General features: G+C 33.5%; 1 protein-coding gene across 1 annotated transcript; it reads right to left on the bottom strand.

Annotated features, from left to right (window-relative positions):
• LOC109824724 (surfeit locus protein 2-like) lies at positions 6,714 to 7,801 on the bottom strand. Its single transcript, XM_020391371.1, has 3 exons — positions 7,464 to 7,801; positions 7,283 to 7,380; positions 6,714 to 7,142 (listed from the first exon to the last, which is right to left on the bottom strand). The coding sequence occupies exons 1-3, from the start codon at positions 7,763 to 7,765 to the stop codon at positions 6,853 to 6,855; spliced, it is 690 nt and encodes a 229-aa protein (XP_020246960.1). The 5' UTR covers positions 7,766 to 7,801; the 3' UTR covers positions 6,714 to 6,852.

The following is a 22,470-nucleotide window of genomic DNA, read 5'->3' as shown; positions in this document are numbered from 1 at the left end:
AGAGATGTCTCGAGAAGATGATCCCACTACATTTAGACAAAGAGAGGTTTGGATCAAGGCTTGTTTGTTGGGAAGATAATCGAAGGAAACAGAGAATATTTGATCAGAGGAGGTGGTGCTTGAAAACCCCTCAGCGGCCCCGAGATTTAGGAGAAGAGGAGAGATTCTCTAGGGAAAAGGAGTTAGCTCTAATACTATGTTAAACAATAAAATACCATAGATTCTCATTCATTCTTCAAAGACTATAAGTCTACAACCACTGTCATTTATATAGGGATAGTAAGGTTTTAAATGTCGGTTATCGGGGATTTATCGGACGGTCAAAATCCTTATCGGATAGCGGAAATCGGGGATATATCGGGAATAAGTAGTATTTATCAGAGTAATATACTAGCAAATAATAAACAAACATAAGCTTGAAAAAAATATAATGTTAGTCAAAATGGAATAATAAACAAGCAAATAATAAGATAACATCAAGAATGAAAAACCATCTACGCATCTACATAATTATTGTTTAATCATGAGATTTATAAACTAACTTACTAAGTTGATATTTAGTAGTTATGAGCCATTATCAATATCCATAAACAAACATTAGCTAATTACCAATCAACCAAGTTCCAAAAGCAACAAATATCTCATAATTTGTAAACATTCAAAGAGCAAATTCAAAAAAAAAAGTAAAAGCTCTCAAATCCTACTTATCGGCCGATAAAGCCGATATTTAGAGCCTACTTATCGGCCGATAAGTGTCTTTATCGCCGATAACTCGCCGATAAACTTCAAAAAACGATAACCGATTAAAAATCCTACTTATCCTAGCGGAAAGCTCCCAAATCCGATAACTCGGCGATAATATCGGATTATCGGCCGATATTTAAAACCATGAGGGATACAATAGCAAATGTTTTTGTGTGTAAGCAATGTGGGACTAAACTCAATTGCACAATCACAATTATTCTTCTAATCATATTCATAATATCTTTTAATCACTTATATCTCTAACCTATACTCCCAATACATCTTGCCTAAAACTCTCTTTAATTACTTCTAACATAGAGGAGGTGAGAAAGAAAATGAAATTAGGAACAAGCTTCAAAATGGAGGCATGTATTGAATAAGTTCAATGAAAAATCAATATTAGCCTACAAAATGAAACAATTAAAAACTCATTTGGATATCATGAAGGACCGGATTCTTTTCAAGCAGCTAATGAGAGGAGAATCGGGATTAAGGTGGGATGCGACCAAAAACACAATTAATGCGTCCAACGAGTGGTGGGACATAAAACTATGGTAATCCAATAATTTTTCCTCATAGTTATTTTGTTCATCTATTTATTTACTATATTGACTTTATGGTGGCATTGAAGAAGTTTAATTGATTTTATTGTAGGAAAATGAGAAGGATAAAAAGTTTAGGAAGATGGATTTCTCTTTACTAGTTTTGTTATGATGCTCTATTTTTTAATTTCTTCGTCGTCGGTGAAAGGGCAAGGGCAACACATTAGGTAGAGGGAATGAATCAAGGTTCTTATGCGATGTCACAAAATGAGGAGTTCGGAGAGGATGTTAGTGAAAAAATATGCACTTGAATGATTTGTATGAAAATGAAGATAGCTTTGACAGTGATGTGGTTCAGGCAACTTTTCGTGATGATAATGTAGTTTACACTCCTCAATATACATTTGTGGGCTTTAGTAGTGGGAAGAGGAGGAAATGAAGTGACGCAGTTAAATTGAAGGAGTACATCAATGTAGTGATCCATCTTGTGTCTACTAAGAACAATGGTTCTTCATCTTGCACAATACTAGTTTTGGAGCCAAGTGTTGAAGATTGTATTGTCATGCTTAAAAACATTCATGGAGTTCCTATTTGCATAACTACGCTTGCAATCTTTTGATTAGAAGGGAAAATAGAGTGATGTGTGCAGCACAACATATAGAGGAAGCCAAATTTAGTTGGTTGCACTTCGATTATGAGAATTATTTTAAGACTGGGAAACCAAGCCCTAATGACAATGTGTTATAGCTTATTAGTATCAATGGATTTAGTAGATTTGTTTGGTTTGTGGAACTTTTAGTTTGCATTGTGCTTAGATAACTTAAAACTTATTATTATGTTGGATTGCAAAACTTAATCTATTTTCTTATGATTTTTAATTCGTCCGAACAAGTACCATGGTCCATGAATGTTTATATCTAATAATTATGATCTGGTGTATAGATCTAAGGGGATGTTATTTGTTTTAATTCAGTTAAATGGCAGAATGGGACCGAGTTATATGTTTTTAGCAAGTCTAATTGGTTGCATTAATGATAGATACAATGAAGAGGAAGATGCTGACTTCAAAACAAATATGCAACAGACGGAGTGGGATAATGTTAAGTGGCTAGCCTTGTGTAAAATAGTTGCGACCAAAATTAGCACATATTATTGTAATTATATTCATAAGGAACCCGCACATCAATTTGTATAGGTTATATATTAATAAATGAGATACTATTGGGGAACCAAGCTTGTTGTTACCAATATTTTTGAATGACAGTCTATATTTATTGTTGTGTCATGATTTTAGTACCAAATATGGTTTGCGAGCAACTAGAGCAATGTCTATACATGAGGAAGTTAGCATGTTCTGAATGATATGCGATCATGGTTTTGGGAATCGTCTCATTCAAGAGACATTTCACCATTCTAGTGAAACAATATCTCCACATTTTGACAGACTTCTAATGGCGGTGTCACTACTAGCTAAAGATATCATAAACCCTATCACAGCTACAAAGAAGAAGCAGATTATCATAAGCCTCAACAAAACAAATATCTACCATATTTAATGTTAGTATTTAAACTTTATATATTTTTAGATTTTAATCATTTATTTATGTAGTAAATAATTTATATATTTTTTAGGATTGCATTGTAGCTATTGATGATTAGAACTCAATTGCCAAATGGAAAGGAGGTACCATACATTAGACGTAAAGGGTATCCAACTCAAGATATTATTGCCACAGTTTATCTTAATATCATTTGTATCTTCTTGGGGTGGATAAGAAGGTTTTGCTTATAACAATCGAATATTTGGTGAAGCCCTCCGTAGACCGGAGACTAATTTTTCCAAACCAAAAGGTGAGAAGTATTAGTTGATGCAAGATCACATAAGCAAGGATATATGGGTCCATGTAATTGTTCACATGTTCCAGAATTCAAGCGTGCTGCAACACTTGAGTTGTGTAAACCAAGGGGGTATAAAGAAAAATTCAACCCTTTGCATTCTTCATGTAGAAATATTGTTGAGTGCACTTTCAGAGTTTGGAAAGTACAATTGCTCACATTGTATTGGATGCCTAGATATGATATTGATACTTAGAGAGATATAGTCATTGCAATGATGGCAAATCATAACTATATAAGGATGAAAAGTGCAAAATAAGCATTTCCAATTGCTGAAAATGAAGCTTATGTACCTCAAGCGAGGGAAACTTCTACAATACCCTATCAACAAAAGGCAGAGAGGATGGTCTACAAGAGGATGCTAATGTATGGATTGTCATGTGTGCTTTAATTGCAGAAGAAATTTGTCAAAGAAGATTTATCTAATTTTATTTGCTTTCTTTATGTTAAAAAATCCAAGGTGATGAAGTTAAATGTGCATAGAGGACCTGCAGCATTTTCAAGAAAGATTTATCTACTTGTTTTTTTCTGTATATCTTGTGGTAGTTTTTGTTCCAAAATTTTGGTTTCATTAACTATTTTAATTAAATATTTTCTCATTATGAAGTAATAAATTATAATTAATTAATAAAAATATTTTAATAAAAATTATCTAATTAAAATAAAATCTATTAATTAGTGTCAATATTAGTAATTTATAACAATAAATATTGTCATACATAAAAATATATCACGTTATTTTTAAAATATACATAAATATACTTTAATTAAATATTTTCTTATTATAAAATAATAACAATTATGAATTACATAGTTAATTAATATAATAAATTTATTAATACTTTTCTTTTATTAATATGAAAATAAATAACTACTCCCAATATTAAATTAATAATCACATATAATGTAATATATACTATATAGAAATATTTCAATCAGATATATATCTTATTATGAGATAATTTTTATTTAATTAAGTAATTAATTTATTAATAATAATATTTGATTAATATGAAATTAATTAATTAATCTCAATATTAGTAATTAATAATCAAAGCTATTGTGAAATAATTATTTTTTATTAGTTAGTTACTTAGTTAATCAATTAATAAATTTACTAATAGTAAATTATCTGCTTAATATAAAATAAATTAATTGGTCACAATATGAGATACAACAATATCTTATGGGCTATTGGTTTACCAAACACGTAACTAATCAAGTATCCTGTATCCCTATAAGTTAAAGGGATTTACCAATTGCTTTCCTTATTTATTTACATCTATATAATGAGTTTTAAGAATAAGTAATAAATAACTTATAAGGAGCCAAAAAATAAGTAGTAGCCAAACATGCTCTATATGCATCCACCCCAGGTTATCTTCATAGGTTCTCTCTATGAATGTCATGAGTGTACTTGCATCATTGCTGTCCCAAGCAATGAGTGCTAACCAAACATAGCTTCTGCCTAACAATAGCACATAAGCTGACCAATTCAACAATTAGAGAACTAGATACTTTTGGTCAATTTACTCTTCTACCGTTAAATTTGAAACGTCTTTGCTTTTGGCGCCATCCTTACCTAAAGTTGAATATTTAGGAGGGAAATGTGTAATTATGGAAAATTATATGTGAGCAAGTAACCCAAACTAAAATGCATATGGCTTATTAACCACCGACTAGCAAGAGAATCTGTCCACGTGTTTTTGTGTCAGTAGAGTTAAAAGATACTTCATCTTTTTTATGACCGATTTATCATAAGATTTTATGGAAAATGAACTGTCTTTTCTAGAGAATCATTATCAGAGTATCTTTATGCTATCTTGTCTTCTCCAGTCATTGTTCACTTAGAAAGTCGAGTCCACTTATTCACATTAAATTTTTTTGAGCAATTAGCAATCATTTAAAAAAAAAATCCTGCTCATTTTCCACAGCCTTTAATTCTGATTGCAGCCTAACACATTGTCCCCCACTTGCTCTCTATGATCCACTCAAGGACTCAAGTCCAGAGCTACCATCATTGTCCACAAATCAGTCTCTATTTTAAATTATTTCTTGATCTTCTAGTTATTTCATCTTAGTCTCTGTTTTCAATTATTTCTTGATTACTTAGTTATTTCACTCTTCCTATATCTTAGTCTATTAATAGCTGTTAAAATGCTTCTCTCTGTCTCCTTATTCTCTCCTCCTTCACACTCTCATTAGTCTTTGAAATTTTGAACTATACTGGGATCTTGCCACTAAACTTGGAAGTGTATACTGAGAGTCTGAGACTGAACTAGGACTTTTGAGAGGAACAAGGCGGGTTTAAACTGAATTTTCCACCTTACTTTGGAGGGTACAATCGGATATTTCAGATTGAATTTTAGCATAATTGTTATACCTGAATTGATAATGATTAGTATTTGTTGGTTATTAGTACTACTCGTTAGGTTGGCATTTTCTTTAGAGTTGTAGCTAGAGATAGACGATTGTGTTAAGTTATTGAAATGGGTGTTTTAAGCCCGATCTTTGTGTTTGATAGGAACTTTTAACACAAAAATTGACTATGCTCTCCATATTAAACTGATTTATTCTTCATATTTGGGAATTAGACATCCTGTTGGTTTATGTCCAGAAGCACTTGGGAAGCTTCTATAACTATATCCTGAACGTGTTTTATGTACCGATTTATTTATGTACTATAATATTAGGATTTTGGTTTACTATATTACAACACACCGCACACAAGCTTTACGTACCAGTTTATTTATGGATCATAATATTAGGGGATTTACCATGTTATAGCATATGTATACTATATTACAACGCGTGCGCACACATAATCATGCAAATAAACATACTCAACTACAATCCTTCAATCTTCAACGTACTGTAAAGAATATTTCACTCAATAGCATTATGTAAACAATGCCCAAATACAGCCTATTATTAATATGGATATTAACAATATCTATTCACTGAAATCATTGTGTTGGGGTCGACGAACACCAAAAAAAATGACCGAACAACTTCTACACTCAAATCTCAATTATCCTCTTCAGGTACTTACATTGATAATCATAAAGGTAATATCTGTACTAATAGACGAACACCCACAAAACTTACAAGTCACAACAGTTGGTATTTGATTTTCTGATATAAAATCATAGAAGATCTGAAAGTCCTTGCACTTTGTTACATGATATCAGAAGTAATATACGTTATCCTATAATTTAGTGTAGATGGATATTAGCAATATAACACACATGATACCCAGTATAAAGCATGAGGTTGATATAAACATATAACAAGCTCAATACACATGCTCATACCAATATATTCAGGTATATACGCTTATGACTTGGGAATTTCAAACTTAGCCGCATCAGGCACAGCCATTCATGTTAATATGATTACTGACACACTTCTATAGGTTCATTGCCATCAAAAGCTTAAAACTTATCTGATTTTTAAGTCATAAAACTAGACATCTGGATAGGTTGTTAGTGTTATTTCAGAATTAGTATTCTAGAAAATTTACTCATTTTTCAACTATAAAATCATCCATGTATTTTAGTAATACACTTGACAAAAAACTCATCACTTCAAAGCTAGTATATGATGCATATCAGAAAAGAAATACTCTGTAAAGAAGAAAGATGACGTTCATGCATGAAACTAAATTCACTTAACCTAAGCCATCATCTTCGTCATGATGATCTGGGGTCATGGAATCTTCCCAGCGATCTTTTCCATCATCAAAATCCCAACGCTCGCCAGCAGGAGGAATCCAGAAATCGGGCTCTTCTATGTCACTGTTTCCCTCTTCATCGTTTCCTTCAAGCGAACCCTTTCCATCAGGTTTAATCTCCTGATCCTCTTCTATAGCTTCCATACTTGATTTATGCAACTTTTTCGATTTCTTTGAATTCTTTTCTACTCTTTCTGGTGATGCCATCTTTTCCAATTCTTTTTGTTCTGTTTTATGTATGCACACGGAGCAAAAAATAATTAACCTCGTGTCATGTTAGACCGAACAAAGCGTGAAAGAAAATATAAATTTCAAAATATTTCTTCAAACAAAGTACATAAAAGATTTTTCACTACAATTGGAATACCTAATTTGTTCTGAAATCTCTTGCCAGTTATATGTTTCCAAATATGCTCCTCGGACTTGTTAATAGTATCGCCTGTCAACTCGCACACTAACTTCGACCTTCATTCAATCAAACATCTACGATTAAACATTCCAAAAACTAGAAATCGAGAAAAAAGGCGATAAATTTTTTGACTACTTACTTAGAGAGAGGGCACTGTTGGAATGTATTGAGAGGCGGCTTCTTGCTGGCGACGGCAGCATCGATGAGAGCAACGCGGCAAGCTTTACTTCGCCCGTACGGTTCCTTCTCTTTGGCGGGAAGCTCGTGACCGGTCTCGTTGCATTTGAAGCGGCCGTTTCCGAGTTCGGTGAAGGTTGGAGAGCCAAGCAAGAAGCTGCCCTCTTTGTTTTCTTTTTTCTTGTTCTTCTTGCCGCTGGTTCCATTTTCGGTGGAGCTTTTGGTGGGGTTCGGATTCTGGTTTGCTCCTTCGTCTACCTCCATGATTTCCTTACTCGTTGAGGATTAATTTGCGGCTGGTTTTCGGGCTGGGGCTGGTCTAGGGCTGGAAACGGGTCGGATTTTTTGGGTCTGTGATGGCCCATCTCGGATCTGGACCCGAAAGATATTAGATGGATCCGAATCATCTGATGCATAGCAATAAAGCCCCCATTCGTACCCGACAAGGTTGAGTTTAATTGATGGATTCAATCTTGACCCAACGTGTTAAAGCATTTACTTAACGGGCTAAGGTTCCGATAGCTTCGGATCCAAAGGCATTCGACCCAACGTGCTTAAAGCATTTACTTAAACGGGCTAAGGTTCCGATTGCTTGGGATCCAAAGGCATTCCGTCACCCAGACCAAGAGCAAGCAGTCGCATGCACGTGCAGCTGCAGCCACAAAGGTAGCTGCTACGCTCATTTGCCAAACGCTCCGGCACAAGCATGTTGGGTTCGATTAATCCAACGAACCCATTTGGCCCAACCTACTTGATTTTGGATTTGATTTAAAGTTGCCATCGATTCAAGTTAGGATCAGGATGCTAACTACATGGTCTGGTTAGATAAGTTTCATGTTTATCAAGTTGGGTGGTTATCTTGAATATCTAAAGGATAGGATCGATCGGAGTGTAATCTCACGGTTGTGATTAAACCATGATGGGTAGGGTTAATCACAAATATCTATATAAAGGGTGGGAGTCCCTCCTCTCAACCGTATGCAGAAAATAGACCTAATTCCCATCATTGGCTACGGGAGGAGAGAGGAGAAGACTTCCATTATTTCGTCGGTGAACGGTAACTTTAATCTGAATTTCTAGTTCAATTATTCATGTGTAAATCATTATATTATCCAACAGTGGTATCAGAGCACAGTTTGTGCATGAATTTTTGATCTAGAATATATTCAACAATTTTTGTTTGCCGTCAAATATTTTTTTTCATGGCCGCTGTGGTTTTCTTGTGTTTGCTGTCTAACTGCTAAAAAAATCACGCGGCCATGGCTGGAGTTCAAATCGCTTGGTTCTCCACATAAAAAAAAGGATGCGCTTGGTTCAACGCTTTGAATATTTATGATCAACTTTTGCTGACGAACATCGATTAAAATATTCAACGCCTAGCGGATCTCGCCATGGCCATGGATGCTCGTATTTTTTTTATGCCGACGGCGGTCAGGTCTCGGCCGTCTGGCGTCTGTCCGGTCTCTGCCGGTAGCGCACGCGGACGGGAGGCCGGGTCCTCGGGCTTTGGCCTGGCGCCGAGCGAGGCCGGTAAGTAAGGCTTGGGTGCTGGCGGCTTCTCTTTAAAAAAATTTACGGTTAGGGTTTTAATTAATTAATTAATTGAATTAGTTAATAATTAAATTAATTAGTATAATTAACTATATTTTATTATTTGAGTTATATAACCCTATAACCCATTAAGCCAGACCTGATCCAGTATGTAATGGACCCGACCCGCTATAGTAATGGATTGGATCCATTAAAATTCTGATCCAACCCATTATGTAATGGGCCAGACCCATTAATTTCTATACCCAACCCATTACAGTTTTGACTATTCATTTTATTTTGGTCGCTACAGATCCGTTTTAAGTCCGATTTGAGCCCATAAATAGTCGTTGGAAAGATCATTTTGTGTACTTTTCAACTATATAGTTTTTTATTTTAATTTCATAAAGTTTTAATACAGAAATTTGTACAATTCATAAAGATTATTGTATGCACATAAAGATAATTGATTTACTCTGATTATATCCTTAATTCAGGTGGGGTAAATATTTGGGTTCATAATAAAATGGATTAAAGTATTAGATCAACCTATGGGGTTAAGGAAGATCAGTAAAATGGTCACTTAGAAATTATGGTAGAGTAGGTTATATAATTAGAAAACCTATTTTTGTTTCATACTTACATGCATATATATGATTTCATCAATATCAATTTTATTTAGTTCAATGAAATCATGTTTTAGTGCATTATATGTGTATTTTGATAAAATACTATATTCATTGTTTATAGACTTCATAACAATAGTTTACATCTTTCTTCAAGTCTATAAAATCATTTTGTATTGTTTCAAAACATGGTTAAGCTAAAATGTCAAAACTCATATGTTCACATTTTTATGTTTTGGACTATTTTACAAAATGATGATGTTTTTTATTTGGGAAGTCCTTTTTGAAAACCAGTTTTTGTAGCATATTTATTATCATGTCTACAATCATTCTCTAAAGTTTTACATTTTTTAGAATTTATTTGATATTTTTAAACAGGGTTTTAAAATCAGAAAATTAACTTTCAAACCTGTTTTCTCATATGTCAGTTTACGGTCGACCGTCACGGTCGACCGCGCCTGTGATTTTCCCTTAGTAACCAGCAGAGACTTTCGCAGTCGACCGCCACGGTCGACTGTCAGTCTGAAAATTCCCACGGTCGACCGTAAAAGTTTCTGAAAATTTTCTCAGACTCAAAAGTGGCTCGCGGTCCACCGCGAAAATTTCACGGTCGACCACCGTTCACCCCAATGGTCATTTTGGTACAGAATCTGATTTTCGATTCTGTGGGCTTTTTGGTCTTTTGTTTGGGGTTTTTGGCTGAGGTTTTGGGAGGCTATAAATACCCCATTGCTCTCATCTCTCAAACCAAGCAAGAAGTTTTTAAACAAAAGTTTAATAAGGGTTTAAGCTTGGTTAGTTTTGTTTTAAGTTTGGGGTTTTACAAAGAGGAGCTTACATCAGTTGTTGAAGAGTTCATCTTCAATATTTCATCATCCTCTATTTGTGTTTATAGAGAAGTTTCCTTAACTCTATTTCCTAGTATTTTTACTATTGTATTTCATATCAATTTTATTGCTAGTTCTTCTTGAGTTAAGTCTTATTTATTCTCATTGTTACACACACCCACATTGAGCTTATTGTATTTACATTCATAGTATAATTTGGGTTGTGGGATTGTATCATTGAGAGTGAGCTTACATTGTGTTCTCATCTATTGTAGAGAACAAATCATTTGTTATATTGTCAGTATTGTAAAGTTTTCGGTGAGCTAGAAAACCAAGTGTGAGGAGTGAACGTTAATCGGTGAGCGTTGAAAACCGATATTGTGAGTGATTGTAAACGTTGATCGGTGAACGTTGAAAACCGACATTGTGAGGTGTAAACGTTATTTGGGTGAGCGTAGAAAACCCGGTTGTGATAGTGGATTTCTCCCCGGGAATGGGGAGCGGAGATGTAGGACGGAAGGTCCGAACTCCGTGATTATATTGTGTGTTCGTATTGTTTATTTACACTATCACTCCTATCTTGTTTATTTTGTTTACCCTTGTGTATATCACTCATCCTAGCTCACATATCTTGTTGTATTTTATACTTGCTAGGATAACTTGTTAATTAGTTTTAATTGGCATAAAATTGTATTAGATTAGCAATAAGACCCTAATCACCCACCCCCCCCTCTAGGGTCTAACAATTGGTATCAGACCTTGGTGCTCTTTGATTTAAGGCCTAATCGTCTTGAGTTAAAGATTCAAGTTATCTTTTTGTGTTAATCCATTTTTGAGATTTTTTGTATCTTGCTTGCACATATTTTTACAAATTATGGATATGAATGTTGCATCTTGTTTAGGCTATGATTCTAGTGTTGCTCCTAAATTCAATGTTTTCCCCTATGCTCAATGGTGCTTTAGATTCAAAATATTTGTTCAATCTAAAAATATCGATTTATGGAAAGTCATTGATTGTGCTTATATTGTGCCCACGTTGGAGAAATCCAAGTGGAGCAAACATGATAAAAGAATGTTTACAATGAACAAGATTTTGTTAGAATATTTGTTAAATGCTCTTAATTCATCTATGTCTAACAAGTTTGTTCATTTTGATAGTGCTTACAACTTATGAAAACTTATTGAAGCACATCAAGGGGACTTGGAGAAAATCCGACATAGTTTGGAGGATTCTTCTTCAAGTGATATTGGAGCTTCATCATGCACACGAGCACTAGGCGATAGCCCTAGTGAGGTTTGCGAGTTCGAATCCATTAATGATTTATCTAGTGATGAACTTGCTTGTGCTAGTGATAAATTATTGCATGCCTATAAGAAATTGCAAAATGATTTCATTGATTTACAATGCAAACATGTTATTTTAAAATCCGATCATGAGTCTTTAGCTTCTAAGTTTGATACTATTTCTAATGAGAATATGATCCTTAAAGAAAATAATGAAAAATTAAAATTGGATCATGATTCTTTAATTTCAAACTTTGGTAAGTTAACTCATGAGAAAGATAATGCCATGCTAGAAGTAGAATGCATTAGAAATGAATTTGATTCTTTTAAGAATAATCATACATGCTCTACTTCTATTATCAATGATGTTGTATCTAATGATGAGTTGAATCATGTGAAAAACCGCATATCTTGTTTAAATTCAACCTTAAACACATGCATTGATAATCATAACAAGCTTATGGACTTGTGTGCAAAGTCTAATGCAAACTCTTCTAAGAAACCTACACACTATGCACACATGTATAACAAAGTCTATAAATGCACTAATTGCGGTCGTAAAGGCCACCTTGTTAGATTTTGTTATAATGCACAAAAACCCATCAAGCTTAATCATGTTTGTGCATCCCATCAAGCTTCATCATCACGCTCACATGTACACACACGTATAGATCATCATAAACATGCTCATATGTACAAATCTGAGTTTTGTGGTCGATTTGGTCATTTGGCCAAATTTTGTTTTGATTTAAAGAGAGTTTCACATTTGTAAAATAATTTTAAAAGAGCATTCATGTTTGCAAATGTTTCTAATGTTTTCCGTGCACAACTGTTTGGTCAACATAAGCAAATGCTTCCTTTCCATTGTACTTATTACAATCGGAAGGGTCATTTGAGTAATTTTTGTTATGACCGTGTTAGTGCACCACATATGCCCAAGAGGGTTCATAACGCTAGGGCTTTCAGCTTAAATGATAGGGGTCATGTCCCTAAACTTTTTGGTACCAAGAATTCTTGGGTACCAAAACAAATTTGATTTTTAAATCAAGAATTTTGGTGTTTTTCTTTTTCTTTTTCTTGGTTTTGAAAAACGTGTTCTAAACTTTTTATATAAAAACAATTTTTAATTGATCAAATCTTTTGTTTTCATGATTATTTGTTTCGATTTTGATGAGAGGTTTGTGTTTATATAACCCTCCGGGTTTATTGGGTGTTTATTCCCAAATCTTATTTACCGGGTACTAATAATCTTTATATATGTTGGAACAAGCTTAAGAGCTTGATTATTGTTGCCTCTCTTGTATTTCTTTTGTCAAAAATTTTGTTTTGATTTGTTGCTTTGAATTCATTATATAAGCACAAATAGATGATTCAAAATTAAAATATGTTTTATAATGCATTCTATGAGTGGTTTGTGTTGGCCTTCTTGTTTTGATGATGATTTACAAATAATTTACTACTAATGTTGTTTGTCTAGTGTTTGTGTATTCCTATGTATTGTAGACAAACAACGTAGTTGGAGGATGGATGGAATAGAGCTTCAACGATGAAATCCAATGGAGGTTGGCGGAATGTCGGTGAAGCTTATGCAATTCAAGTTCAAGATCCAAGTTTAGCTTCATCCGCAACGTGTACCAAGTTGAGCTATAATGAAGATCAAGATCATTGCTTGGGTAATTTTAGTTTAGGTGTTATATTATGTGTGTTAGATACTCTAAGCTCAATATAATATACACACACATTTTATTGGTTTCTTCATATATATATAGTTATATATATATACACAAGTTTTGGTTTCTATATATATATATTCTAACATGTTTGTTTTCATGTTTACAAACATTTCGCAAAGTTTCATCAAGTTTAGAATTGATTTGTTATGTTTAATGGAATTTACAAAATCATGTTTTCGTTCGTGCACATGTTCGTGCATGTTTTACAAAACAGATGAGTTTTCGCAAATGGGAAGTGATATTTGAAAAATTCTTTCTCTGACATATTTACCTACATGTTTAGAAACTTCCCTCAAAATTTTACTATTTTTGGAGTTGATTTACTGTGCCTAATTGATTTTACAAAATCGTATATGTTAACAGTTTTTCAGAAACTGTAAATTTGTGTTCAAATATTTATTTCTCTCAACTGGGAAAATATTTTTCAGAAATTCTTTCTCTGACATGTTATTTTACATGTCTATAACATTCTCACAAAATTTCATAATTTTTGGAGTTCATTTACTATTTTAAATTGATTTTACAAAACAGCTGCGCACTGCTACAGTAATCCGGTCGACCGTACCGGTCGACCGAAGTACTGTAGCATCCGACCGTTGCTACAGTAACAGCTAGTTCTGTTTTTTTGTTTATTTTAATGTTTTGGGGGTGTTTTTATTGGTTTTTGGGGTTGTTTCATGAGCCTATATATACCCCATGCCCTCATACCTCTAAGGTAACTCAAGAAATGTTTTAAACAAGTTTAAAGAGTTTTAAACAAGGGTTTAAGTGAGTTTTAGTGTTTGTTTGGTTTGAAGATTATTTTCACAAGTGGAGGAGATCATCTTCTTGTTTGGGCTTCATATCTCCATCTCTCCATCTTGATCTAGAGAAGTTTTCCTAAACTCAAGTCTAGCTTTTATTTATAATTATTTGTTGATTATCATTTCTATTAAAGCTAGTTTTATATTGAGTTTAGTTTGATTTGATTTACTCTTTGTTTGCACACACAACCATTGAGCTTATTGTATTTGCATACATTATATAATTGGGTTGTGGGATAGTGTGACATTGAGTTGAGCCTAATTGAGTTCTCACCTTGTTAGAGAGAACAATCATTTGCTATATTGTGCTTAATTGTTAAATCACTTTGTAATACTCTTGTACACCGAGTGAGGAGTGTGTGGTGAGAGTCGGGGATCGTCCCAAGAGGAGTGGCGTCGGTTGACGTGCCTAGGGAGAGGTTGTAACCGAGCACTTGAGGGAGACACGGCTAGGTCCAACACTTAGTGGGTGTAGAGTGTGATTGCAAGAGTGTGAGTTGTAGAGTTTTCGGTTAGCTAGAAAACCGAGTGTGTAGAAGAAGTTCCGGCTTCCAAATCGGATTGTGTTAGTGGATTTCTCCCCGGGAGTGGGGAGCGGAGACGTAGGACGGAAGGTCCGAACTCCGTGATCATATTGCTTGTTTGAGTTTGTCTTTGGCGTAGTTGTTTTTGTATTTATCTTATATCGCCAATTGTGCATTACTCATCCTTTTTATGATCCACTATCTAGTTTATATTGTTTACCCTTGTGTTAGTTTATATATCCTTGCATATATATATATATTCATCATATAGGATATATCTCATTGTTCATATTGTTTATCCTAGCTTACATATCTTGTTGCATTTCATACTTGCTAGGATAACTTGTTAGTTAGTTTTAATTGATATTTAATCGGATTAGATTAGCATAAGACCCTAATCACCCCCCTCTAAGGTCTAACAATTGGTATCAGAGCTTGGTGCTCTTTGATTTAAGAACTAACCGCCTTGAGTTAAAGATCTAAGTTATCTTTTTTGTGCTAATCTTACTTTGACTTTATTTGTATCTTGCTTGCCTTTTATATTATGGATATGCATGGTTTAGGTTATGCCATTAATATTGCGCCTTTTATATTATGGATATGCATGGTTTAGGTTATGCCATTAATATTGCTCCTAGGTTAGATAATTTCTCTTATGCCCAATGGTGTGTTAGATTTAAACTTTTTGTTCAATCTAAACACTTTGATTTATGGGAAATTATAGATGATGCCTATATTGTGCCCACTGTGGAGAAATACAAATGGAATAAAAATAATCATCGTATGTTTACTATGAACAACATTTTGTTAGAATATTTGCTAAATGCTTTTAACTCATCTATGTCTAACAAGTTTGTTCATTTTGATAGTGCTTACAAAGTTTGGAAATTTATAGAAGCACATCAAGGGGACTTGGAGGCGATCCAACAAGCTTTGGAGGATCTAACTTCAAGTTCATACGGAGCAACATGCACACGGCCACTAGGCGATAGCCCTAGTGAGGTTTGTGAGTTCGAACCCGATAATGAGTTATCTAGTGATGAACTTGCTTGTGCTAGTGAAAAATTATTGCATGCCTATAACAAATTGCAAAATAATTTTAATGATTTAAAAAGCAAGCATGATGTTTTAAAATCCGATCATGAGAAGCTAGTGTCCAAATTTGATGTCATTGAAAATGAAAATACTATGCTTAAAGAAAGCAATGACTTATTAAATTTGGAAAATGGAAATTTGATTTCATCTATTGCTAGCCTATCTCATGCTAAGATTGATGCCATGTTAGAAGTAGAGAACATAAAAATGGAAATTTGATTTCATCTATTGCTAGTCTATCTCATGCTAAGATTGATGTCATGTTAGAAGTAGAGAACATAAAGAATGATACAGCTTCTTTTATAAATAACTATTTATGTTCTACTTCTAAAAATGCATATGTGCCTAAAAATGAAGATTTGAATCTTATGAAAAATAGTATTTCATCTTTAGATTCAACTTTGAAAATATGCATTAATAATCATAAGAGGCTTATGGACATGTGTGCCAAGACTAAGTCAAAATCATCCACTCATTATGCACACATGTATAGCAAAACTTATAAGTGTTCTATTTGCGGCCGTCAAGGTCATTTAGCTAAGTTTTGTTATGATGCACACAAACATAAGAATTCTAATGTTCCTTGTGCATCTCATATAGCTTCTTCATCTTGTACACTTACACATTCACATGCTCATTCTCACAAAGTTCATCATAAGCATGCTAGTGTGTTCAAGTGTGATTATTGTGGTCGTTTTGGTCATTTGGCCAAATATTGCTTTGATTTGAAAAGAAAATCTCATTTGACAAATGCTTCCAATAGACCACATGTTTTTAAATGTGATGTTTGTGGTAGGTTTGGACATCTTGCTAAATTTTGTTTTGATATACAAAAAGCTTCTAAATTGCAATATGTTCCAAATAGACCATTGTTTAAGAATGTTTCTCATTTGCAAAATAATTTTAAAAGAAAATCTTTATTTGCAAATGATTCCCGTGCACGAGCTAATGGTCCACAAAAACAAATGGATCTCTTTCATTGCACAAATTGCAATCGGAAGGGTCATTTGAATGAATATTGTTTTGACCATGTTAGTGCACCATATGTGCCTAAGAGGGTTCATAACCCTAAGGCTTTGAGCTTTAATGATAGGGGTCATGTCCCTAAATCTTTTGGTACCAAGAGTTCTTGGGTACCAAAACAAATTTAAATTTTAAACCAAGAATTTTAGTATTCTTATTTTTTCCTTTTTCTTGGTTATTTGAAAATTATGCTTTGAAACTTTTTATGAAAACAAATTTTCTTTGGTCAAATTCTTATGTTTTCATAATTCCTAGTTTTGATTTTGATGAGAGGTTTGTATTTATATAACCCTCCGGATTTATTGGGTGTTTATTCCCAAATCATGTTTACCGGATGCTAAAATGTTCATATGGGTTAATACTAACTCAAGAGCTAGATAGAGTTGCCTCTCTTGATTTTTTCTTTTGTTTTCATGATTATTTGTTTTGTTTTGATGAGAGGTTTGTACTTATATAACCCTCCGGGTTCATTGGGTGTTTATTCCCAAATCAAGTTTACTGGATGCTAAAATGATTATATGGGTTGGAACAAGCTCAAGAGCTTGATATAATTGTTGCCTCTCTTAAAAATTTAGTTTTGATCGGTTGCTTTGAATTCATTATACTTCACTTATATGATGATATTTATGTGTTTGTGCTAATGGATCATCTATTCGTGCTTTATAATGTATTCTATGAGTGGTTTGATCAAGTTATGTAAAGAAAATTTTTCTCAAGTTCTTCATTGATCAAACATCGTTTTTGGATTTAAACTTTGATTTATGATTTCATTGGTTGATTTGTTTTCATTTGAAAACTTTTTACATGATTCTCATGTCTTCCTTCTTTTGATTTCATAAATCTATTCTTTTATATGGTTTTTATATTTTTTTGTGCTAATGAGACACTTCTTTCATATTAACATATTTATATGTGTTCTCATTATCCTTTTGTATGTGAGTGGTGTTTAGCATATTTTTCATCTATGCTTGCTCATATATGTTTGCCATGATCTTCATTGCATATATATCTTTTTATGTTTGATACTCACCCGTGCTTATTGATAGGGGGAGCTTTCGCTCTCTTATTCTTTTGTCCACTTTTTGATGTTGTCAAAGGGGGAGAAATATTGTGAGTATATGTATATTCTTTCTTGTTTATATGCATGTGAATGGTAATTTATATATTCATTTCCTTTCATGCATATATTCTTTTTGAAAATTGTTTGTCATCATCAAAAAGGGGGAGATTGTTGGCCTTCTTGTTTTGATGATGATTTACAAACAATTTACTACTAATGTTATTTGTCTAGTGTTTGTGTATTCCTATGTATTGTAGACAAACAACGTAGTTGGAGGATGGATGGAATAGAGCTTCAACGATGAAATCCAAAGGAGGTTGGCGGAATGTCGGTGAAGCCTTGCAATTCAAAGTTAAAGATCAAGTTCAAGCTTCATCCGCAAGTGTACCAAGTCAAGCTTAATTGAAGATCAAGATTGCTTGGGTAATGTAGTTTAGGATTTATATTATGTGTGTTAAGTACTCTAAGCTCAATTATCTATACACACATATTTTATTGGTTTCCTTGTATATATATGTAGTCACATATATATACAACACAAGTTTTAGTTTTCATGTTTATAAATATGAAATTACATGTTTCATATTGTGATTTGGTTCATCTACTTAGATATGAAACAAATATATTTTCATATACATACTCATAGGTTTCATTTTCTATTGTATTTGTGAAAATATTGTATTCTTAGTTTGTAGACTTTAATATCAGTTTATACATGTTTTACTAAGTCTATAAAATCATTTTGTAAAGTTTGAAAAGTTGGTTTAGGTCAAAACATTAAACTCATGTGTTTACATTTTCATGTTTTGGACTATTTTGTAAAATGATGATATTTTTCATTTGGGAAGTCCTTTCTGAAAACCAGTCACTGTAGCATGTTTATTATCATGTCTACAATCATTCCCCAAAGTTTTACATTTTTTGGAATTTATTTGATATTTTTAAACAGCATTTTAAAATCAGCAAAACAGTTTTTTCATATGTCAGATTTCGGTCGACCGCACCGGTCGACCAATCATTTGATCTTTCGACACCATGCAGCAGAGAGCGACCGGTCCGGTCGACCGAAAGCTCCATCGGTCGACCGCACCGGTCGACCGACGATGGTCCAAAGCCATTCTTTGTGTTTTTGCTCTCTGTCGGTCGACCGACGAAATTTCCGGTCGACCGACTATATGACCGTTGCTTTTTTCAACGGCTATTTTCTGAGCGTTTGCTGGGGCTGTTTTGTCTTTTGTTTTGGGAGTTTTGGCTAGATCTTGAGTGGGTATAAATACCCAATTGCTGATCTCTTTTCAAGTGATGAAGAATGTTTTAAAAGAAGTTTTTAAACAAGGGTTTCAAAAAGAGTTTAAGCTTGTTTAAGCTTGTTTAAGGGTTTCGTTTAAGCTATTTTGGTTTCACAAGTGGAGGAGATCATCTTCTTGTTTGGGCTTCAATCTCCATCTCTCCATATTGTCATCTATTGGAGAAGTTTTCTAAACTCTATCTAGCTTTACATTTGCTTAGTTATTTGATTATCATTCTTTAAAGCTAGTTTTTTATATTGAGTTTAGATTTGATTATATTATCTCATTGTTACACACACAACCATTGAGCTTATTGTATTTGCATACATTATATAATTAGGTTATGAGATAGTGTGACATTGAGTTGAGCCTAATTGAGTTCTCACCTTGTTAGAGAGAACAATCATTTGTTAAATTGTGTTATTGTGAGATTCACTTTGTAATACACTTGTACACCGAGTGAGGAGTGTGTGGTGAGAGTCGGGGATCGTCCCAAGAGGAGTGGCGTCGGTTGACGTGCCTAGGGAGAGGTTGTAACCGAGCACTTGAGGAGGAGGACACGGGCTAGGACCAACACTTAGTGTGTGAGGTGTGATTGCATAGTGATTGTATTGTGAGGTGTAAACGTTGTTCGGGTGAACGTAGAAAACCCGGTTGTGATAGTGGAGATCTCTTGTGCATTGCTCATTCATTTTATCCACTATCTTGTTTAGATTGTTTACCCCTTGTGTTAGTTTATATATCCTTACATATATATATATATATATATATATATATTCATCATATATGATATATCTCATTGTTCATATTGTTTATCCTAGCTTACATATCTTGTTGCATTTCATACTTGCTAGGATAACTTGTTAATTAGTTTTAATTGGCATTTAATCGGATTAGATTAGCATAAGACCCTAATCACCCCTCTCTAGGGTCTAACAGTTTGATCAAGTTCTACAAAGAAATTTTGCTTTATTGATCAAACATCATTTTTAGGCTTAAAATTTGATTTATGATTTCATTTGGTTGATTTGTTTTCATTTGAAAACATTTTGCATGATTCCCATGTTCCTTTTCTTTTGAGTTCATAAATCTACTTTTATACATGGTTTTTATGTTCTTTGATATGAGACACTATTTTTCATATTGATATATTTATATATGTTCTCATTATCCTTTTATATGTGAGCTGTGTTTAGCATTTATGCTTGATCACTTGTTTATCATGATCTTTATTGCATATATTCTATATGGCATTTTGATAGGGGGAGCTATTCCTTATATTTGTTTTATACTCACCCATGCTCATATGTAGGGGGAGCTTTCGCTCTCTTCATTCTTTATGGTTTTCTCCTTTTTGATGTTGTCAAAGGGGGAGAAATATTGAGAGTATAGCTTTCTTGTTTATATGCATGATAATTCTAATTTATATATTATTTCCTTTCATGCATATATCATTTTCGTAAATTGTTTGTTATCATCAAAAAGGGAGAGATTGTTGGCCTTCTTGTTTTGATGATATTTAACAAACAATTTACTTCTAATATTGTTTGTCTAGTGTTTATATAGTTCTATTTATTATAGCCAAACAACATGTTAGAGGGTGGATGGAATTGCATATTCACGATCATATACAATGGAGGTTGGCGGAATTGTGGAGTGAAGCCTACGCAATTCAAAGTTAAAGATTCAAGTTCAAGCTTCATCCGCAAGTGTACCAAGATAGAGCTTCGTTGAAGATCACAAGCTTAGGTAAATTTAGTTTTAGGTGTTATATTATGTGTGTTGGTACTTTAAGCTCAATATAATATGCACACACATTTTATTGGTTTCTTTGTATATATATATAGTTATATATATATATTTCATAGATATGAAACAAATATATATTCATATTCATACTCATATGTTTCATTATATGTGTATTTTGATAAAATACTATATTCATTATTTATAGACTTCATAACAATAGTTTACATCTTTCTTCAAGTCTATAAAATCATTTTGTATTGTTTCAAAATATGGTTAAGCTAAAATGTCAAAACTCATATCTTCACATTTTTATGTTTTGGACTATTTTGCAAAATGATGATGTTTTTCATTTGGGAGGTCCTTTTTGAAAACCAATTTTTGTAGCATGTTTATTATCATGTCTACAATTATTTCCCAAAGTTTTACATTTTTCAGAATTTATTTGATATTTTTAAACAGGGTTTCAAAATCATCAAACTGCTTCTAAACCTGTTATTTCTTATATCTGTTTGCGGTCGACCACCACGGTCGACCGCGCCTATGTTTTTCCCTTAGTAGCCAGTAGTTAGTCTGAAAATTCCCACGATCGACCGCCACGGTCGACCGTAAAAGTTTCTGAAATTTTTCTCAGACTCGAAAGTCTATAAACAACGGTCATTTTGGTACAGAATCTGATTTTCGATTCTGTGGGCTTTTTGGTCTTTTGTTTGGGATTTTTGGCTGAGGTTTTGGGAGACTATAAATACCCCCTTGCTCTCATCTCTCAAACCAACCAAGAAGTTTTTAAACAAAAGTTTAATAAGGGTTTAAGCTTGGTTAGTTTTGTTTTAAGTTTGGGGTTTTACAAAGAGGAGCTTACATCAGTTGTTGAAGAGTTCATCTTCAATATTTCATCATCCTTTCTTTGTGTTTATAGAGAAGTTTCCTTAACTCTATTTCCTAGCATTTTTACTATTGTATTTCTTATCAATTTTATTGCTAGTTCTTCTTTAGTTAAGTCTTATTTATTCTCATTGTTACACACACCCACATTGAGCTTATTGTATTTACATTCATAGTATAATTTGGGTTGTGCGATTGTATCATTGAGAGTGAGCTTACATTGTGTTCTCATCTATTGTAGAGAACAAATCATTTGTTATATTGTCAGTATTGTAAAGTTTTCGGTGAGCTAGAAAACCGAGTGTGAGGAGTGAACGTTGATCGGTGAGCATTGAAAACCGATATTGTGAGTGATTGTGAACGTTGATCGGTGAACGTTGAAAACCGACATTGTGAGGTGTAAACGTTACTTACACCTTATTCGGGTGAGCGTAGAAAACCCGGTTGTGATAGTGGATTTCTCCCCGGGAGTGGGGAGCGGAGATGTAGGACGGAAGGTCCGAACTCCATGGTCATATTGTGTGTTTGCATTGTTTATTTACAC

Source organism: Asparagus officinalis, chromosome 9, assembly GCF_001876935.1.
Source record: "Asparagus officinalis chromosome 9, Aspof.V1, whole genome shotgun sequence".
NCBI lineage: Eukaryota > Viridiplantae > Streptophyta > Magnoliopsida > Asparagales > Asparagaceae > Asparagus > Asparagus officinalis.
This window is presented reverse-complemented; position numbering and strand designations above follow the sequence as displayed.

Coding starts and splice junctions, on each gene's coding strand:
- LOC109824724 (XM_020391371.1), bottom strand. CDS start 7,765: ATGGAGGTAGACGAAGGAGCAAACCAGAATCCGAACCCCACCAAAAGC. Junction 7,381..7,463: donor CAACAGTGCCCTCTCTCTAA/GTAAGTAGTCAA, acceptor GATTGAATGAAG/GTCGAAGTTAGTGTGCGAGT. Junction 7,143..7,282: donor GAGATTTCAGAACAAATTAG/GTATTCCAATTG, acceptor TACATAAAACAG/AACAAAAAGAATTGGAAAAG.